Consider the following 6,129-nt stretch of genomic DNA (forward strand, 5'->3'; position numbering starts at 1 on the left):
TATTGGTAGCTCGGGGAGCTAGAGGAGCAGCAGTTCGGAGAGTTGTCAGATAGCAGCCAGAGGGGTATCAGCAGAGTTCAGCAATGCAGGTGAGTTTTCCCTTTGTGTGGATGGGTCTATGGCCATAATGCCGACCCATGTAGTTATGAGTAGGAAGACCCGGGGGTTATCCCTAGGCACTATATACTAGTATGATATTCAGGACCAAGGTCCAATGTTAGCGGGCGGGTGCCCAAGGATCGGTTTACATGATAGTTTATACTTGTTTTCTGTGTGATACATGTATATGCCTGATAGGGAGGTGAGTGTGGGCGAGGTCCCGTATCTCACCAATAGCAGAGTGTGGACGGTGTTCCATATCTCATTAGCAGAAGAGCAGGGGAGAGGCCCAAGGTAGGAAGGAAGTGAGTGTGAGTTGGGCCCTTATCTCACTATCAGTAGGATCATGGATGGAGTTCCATGACTCATTAGTAGCAGGACAGGGGCGGGGTCCAGGATAGGCGAGGCCTTAGAACATGAATCTAGTAGTATATGTTTAGTTTATGTGTTATGTGTTATGGTTATATGTTTGTATGCTAGTATATGTTAGCGGGCAGGGCCTAGAGACAGGCGGGGACTAAGGAAAACATATCTCTATACCGAGCGAAGCTCGAAGCCAGACAGGGCCTGGGATCGGGCTGGGCCCGATGTAACGGGCGATGCCCGAACTAGTGGGCGTGGCCCAATGCTTGTAGGATGTTATTATGCATGGAATGTGGTAGGTTGGGGAACTCACTAAGCTTCGTGCTTACAGTTTTCAGTTTTGGTTTCAGGTACTTCCGGTAGCGGAGGGAAGAGCTCGGGGTGATCGCATGGCACACACCATTGTTTAGTCAGCCTGGGATGTTTTACTCTGATAATAAGGATATGTTTTTAATTAACACTCTGATTTTATGTTATGGATTAACAAATGTGGTTTAAGTAACGTTTTAAAAATAAAATCTTTAGTCATGATTTTTGGGTCGTTACAAGTTGGTATCAGAGCCTTGGTTTGAGGGAATCGGACACTGATACGAATCCAATAAGGGTCTATACCCGGAAAAAGAAACGTGACCCTTTATCAACTAATGAGGAACAAATCAATAATCTTTTTGGTTATTGGGTCAACCCACTAGGTCAAACAGGTCCCGAGAATATGGAGTGGTGGAGAGCATTTTACAGCAGTTACTAATTTTACCTTGTTAGAACAAGTTTCGTTCTTTGTTTTTCATTAGTTCAGTTTTTTAGTAATCTTGTTATGTATTGGAGACTTAACCCATCTCGAATTGCGACTTTTGGTTTGTTTAATCATAATTAGCCTGAGTGAATCCCTAGTTCGTATCATTTGGTTCCATTGCCGGGAAACGATCGATGGCTCCTCAAACCTGGAGTAACCCAGATCCAAACACCAGTCAACCCGACACTATTGATGCTCAATTAGCAGCGATCGCATCTTCCATGGAGCTTTTACAGAATGAGGTTGCTGCACTCAAAACGCAGAACCAGAAGAACGGAAAATCAAACAGTGGATTTCATCGACACGATGATGAAGATTCTTCTGGAAGCAATAACCGACGCTATAGACCTTACAATAAAATCGATTTTCCCACTTTTAGTGAGGGAGATCCTCGTGGGTGGATTCTCAAAGCCGAGAAGTATTTTCGTTACTACAACATTCCAGAGGAAGAAAGAGTAGATGTTGCGTCCATGCACTTGGAAGGCGATGCATTAGACCTTTATTCCTGGTTATCTGCAGATCAAACCATAGAGTTTTGGGAGGAACTAGCACAAGCTTTTCAAAAGAATTTTGGTCCAGCAGAGTTTCAGAACCCTGATGAATACTTATGCAGCATACACCAAACAGGTACGGTGCAAGAGTACAGGCAAGAATTCGCAAAACGTTCCTCTCGAGTTACCAATTGGCCCGAACACTGTCTTTTAGGGGTGTTTTTAAACGGCCTCAAAGATGATCTCAAAACAGATGTAAGAATTCATAAACCAAGAACGGTTTATAAAGCCATGAGCATAGCTATGGAATTTGAATCCAAGACGAGCCATACTCGACTTGGGAAAACCTCAACTTGGACACCCCAATCCAAGACTACTCAATCTGATTTCAAGCCTACAACAAATACATCAACAAACCAACCCGATTTCAAACCACTCCCTAATAACTCAACAAAACCACCTCCTCGAATTTCAGATGCAGAGAAGCAATCTCGTTTCCTTAGGGGTGAATGCTTTCGATGTGGAGAAAAATATGGCCCAGGTCACAGATGCAAAGCAGGCACATTTAAGGCGCTTGAAGTAGATGAAGAAGTTCATGAGCTCACTGTAATTGAATCCGATAGCAACAGGGAGATGCAAGAGGAGACTGCAGGAATTAATCTACATGCTATCCTGGGAAAGCAACATCCTACCACGATGAAAGTTCATGGTATGCTTAACTCTACTGAAATATTAATTTTGGTTGATGGACGTTCTACACACAATTTCATATCAGATGTTTTGGTAGCTGAACTGAAACTTACCACTCAGTTAGTAGCTCCATTTGGGGTTCAGATTGGTAATGGAGATGTCATCCGTTGTGGTCAAATCTGCAAAGATTTGTCAGTGCAGATTAATGACCTCAAAATAACCCAGGACTTTTACCCATTTTCAGTAGGAGGGGCTGATTTGGTGCTTGGTGTTCAATGGTTAGCTACTTTGAATACTGAACAAGCCAATTGGAAAGAGATGTTTATGATTTTCACGATAAATGGGAAGCGTTATAAATTACAAGGCATTACATCTGGACCGCAAAAATCATCTAGTTTTCAACACATTGTTGTTGAACCTGATTCAAACCCATATATCTCAGCTCTATTACAACCATTGATTGATAGGTGTCATGCTATTTTTGAGGAACCTAAAGAATTACCACCAATACGCTTTCAAACTCATTCAATCCCTCTACTACCTAATTCAACACCACCCAACATTCGACCCTATCGATACCCTCATTCTCAAAAATCTGAAATAGAAAAACAGGTGGAACAGTTGTTAACAGCCGGCTTCATTCGATCAAGTACAAGTCCATTTTCTAGTCCGATATTGTTAGTTAAGAAAAAAGATAATTCATGGAGGATGTGTGTGGATTATCGTGCACTTAATAAGATCATTATCCCTGACAAATATCCCATCCCTAATATTGATGAACTCTTGGATGAATTATATGGGGCAACAATATTTTCTAAATTGGATTTGCGGTCTGGATATTACCAAATTCGAATGGCTGATGCAGATGTCGAGAAAACAGCTTTTCGCACACATTCAGGGCATTATGAATTCAAAGTGATGCCTTTTGGGTTAACTAATGCCCCATCTACCTTTCAAGCAGTTATGAACGATCTATTTCGCCCTTATTTAAGGCGTTTTATACTCGTTTTTTTTATGACATCCTGATTTACAGCCCAGATTTCGAACAACATGTTGTACACCTTGAACAAGCTTTAAAGCTACTTCATGATCATCATTTTTTTGCCAAACTAACAAAATGTTGTTTCGGACAGTCCAAGGTGGTATTTCTAGGTCATGTGGTCACTTCACAGGGAGTTCAAGTTGAGCAAGAAAAAGTATCAGCGGTTCAATCATGGCCAATTCCTTCAAATGTTAAGGAAGTGTGGGGTTTCTTAGGCCTCACGGGGTATTACCGACGCTTTGTTCGAAACTATGGCATAATTGCAAGACCACTCACAGCTCTTACTAAAAAAGATGGGTTCGTTTGGTCAAAGGAAGCAGAGATCGCCTTTCACACTTTAAAACAGGCCTTGTTAACAACACCTGTTTTACGACTGCCTGATTTTTCCAAGCTGTTTGTTGTGGAGTGTGATGCTTCATCTGATGGAGTAGGCGCCATTTTATCTCAGAATGAACACCCAGTTGCTTATTTCAGTAAGGGATTTTCCCCTTCTAACAGGGTCAAATCAGCATATGATCGAGAGTTGTTGGCTCTGGTGTTGGCGGTACATAAGTGGAATCATTATTTGTTGGGTCGTCGTTTTCTCATACGTACCGACCATTATACTCTAAAATTCTTACTTGAGCAACGCATAACTACAACTGAACAACAACGCCTACTCTTGAAACTCATGCCTTATGATTTTGAGATTTGTCATCGAGCGGGGAAAGAAAATAGAGGAGCTGATGCACTGTCACGTAAACCCCATTCAGGCGAACTCTTAACGTTGACCATACCTTATTGTGTTGAAATTGCAGATATTCGACCAGGTCTTCAGCAGGATCCACATACCAACACCATTTTTAAGAAACTCATGGCAGACCCATCTTCGATGCAAGATTACTCTCTCGCGAATCAGCTTCTTTTTGTAAAGCTCGCTTGGTCATACCAGATGTATCATCAATAAAGCTCAAGTTATTGGAAGAGGCCCATAATACTCCAGTGGGTGGTCATGGAGGATTCCTCAAAACTTTCAAACATCTGTCATCCCAATATGTTTGGCCAAAAATGAAACAGGAGGTCAGATTTTTTGTGCAACAATGTCTGATTTGCCAACAGCAGAAGTATCAAACTTTATCTCCCGCTGGCTTACTCCAACCGTTGCCTATCCCCGCGCAAATTTGGGAAGATATATCAATGGATTTTATCGTGGGTCTACCCCCTTCTAATCGATATGACACTATCCTCGTCGTCGTGGATCGTTTGAGTAAATACGCTCACTTTCTTTGTTTGTCCCATCCATACACAGCTAAGACTGTCGCTTTACTCTTTTGCAAAGAAATTGTGCGCTTACACGGTTTTCCACGCTCGATTGTTTCGGATCGAGATGTGATGTTTCTTAGTCATTTTTGGCAAGAGTTGTTTCATCTAAGCAAAACAAAATTGCAATTGAGCACTAGCTATCACCCTCAAACAGACGCCCAAACAGAAGTGTTAAATCGTTGTCCAGAAGCCTATTTAAGATGTTTTGCCTATGAACAACCGACCAAATGGAGCCATTATTTACCCTGGGCTGAATATTCTTACAACACGTGCAACCACACAGCAACGGGCACTACACCCTTTAGGGTTGTTTATGGTCGTGTACCTCCCCCACTGCTACCATATGCTCTGGGAGATACAAAAAATGCCGAACTAGAACAGCAACTCATCGATCGCGACGACATGTTAAAGTTGATTCGAACCAATCTGAGTAAAGCCCAAGATCGTATGCGTAATCAAGCCAATTCTAAACGAAGAGAAATCTCCTTTAAAGTTGGGGATTATGTTTTTTTGAAAATACAACCATATCGCCAATGAAGTTTGGCCAAACGCCGTTTTGAAAAGTTATATCCTCGTTTTTTTGGACCTTATTGTATCAAACGTGTCGTGGGACCTGTGGCTTATGAATTGGAATTACCTCTTGATGCCCGCATTCATCCGGTACTCCATGTCTCTATGCTCAAACCTGCTCACGGGTCTTTTTCTGTTAATCCTGTTGCACCACTTCCTATCACCAAGGATTGGGAAATTGACTTGTTACCACAATCTGTTGTGTCTCACCGGTGGGTCTCCGAAGCGGGCCAACCTATTCTCGAATTGCTCATTTCATGGTGCAACCGTCCTATTGAAGAAGCAACTTGGGAATCTTATGATCTTTTGGCTGAACAATTTCCCCATTTCCGCCTTGAGGACAAGTCGTTTTATCGGGCGGGAAGTAATGATACGAATCCAATAAGGGTCTATACCCGGAAAAAGAAACGTGACCCTTTATCAACTAATGAGGAACAAATCAATAATATTTTTGGTTATTGGGTCAACCCACTGGGTCAAACAGGTCCCGAGAATACGGAGTGGTGGAGAGCAGTTTACAGCAGTTACTAATTTTACCTTGTTAGAACAAGTTTCGTTCTTTATTTTTCATTAGTTCAGTTTTTTAGTAATCTTGTTATGTATTGGAGACTTAACCCATCTCGAATTGGGACTTTTGGTTTGTTTAATCATAATTAGCCTGAGTGAATCCCTAGTTCCTATCAGACACGCTTTCGACTGTGTCTGAACTCAAACTGAGGAATTGGTATAGAAATTTTCAAAAGAAAAGCAATTTTCGTAAAAATGGATTTTTAGAAAAG

General features: G+C 41.8%; 1 protein-coding gene across 1 annotated transcript; it reads left to right on the top strand.

Annotated features, from left to right (window-relative positions):
* The first annotated feature begins 1,389 nt into the window (after window positions 1-1,389).
* LOC145098016 (uncharacterized) lies at window positions 1,390-5,881 on the top strand. The gene is made up of 3 exons (XM_079035701.1): window positions 1,390-3,365; window positions 3,470-4,399; window positions 5,320-5,881. The coding sequence occupies exons 1-3, from the start codon at window positions 1,390-1,392 to the stop codon at window positions 5,879-5,881; spliced, it is 3,468 nt and encodes a 1,155-aa protein (XP_078891827.1).
* The last annotated feature ends 248 nt before the right edge of the window (window positions 5,882-6,129 follow it).

The sequence above is a fragment of the Lactuca serriola genome, chromosome 4 (assembly GCF_051521515.1).
Source record: "Lactuca serriola cultivar US96UC23 chromosome 4, Lser_US96UC23_V15, whole genome shotgun sequence".
Taxonomy (NCBI): domain Eukaryota; kingdom Viridiplantae; phylum Streptophyta; class Magnoliopsida; order Asterales; family Asteraceae; genus Lactuca; species Lactuca serriola.

Bases quoted from the DNA above. Each gene is read 5' to 3' on its own strand.
- LOC145098016 (XM_079035701.1), top strand. From the start codon at position 1,390: ATGGCTCCTCAAACCTGGAGTAACCCAGATCCAAACACCAGTCAACCC. The intron at 3,366-3,469 runs GTTAACTAATGC...CCTGATTTACAG, and splicing joins TTCAAAGTGATGCCTTTTGG to CCCAGATTTCGAACAACATG. The intron at 4,400-5,319 runs GTCATACCAGAT...TCGCCAATGAAG, and splicing joins CTTTTTGTAAAGCTCGCTTG to TTTGGCCAAACGCCGTTTTG.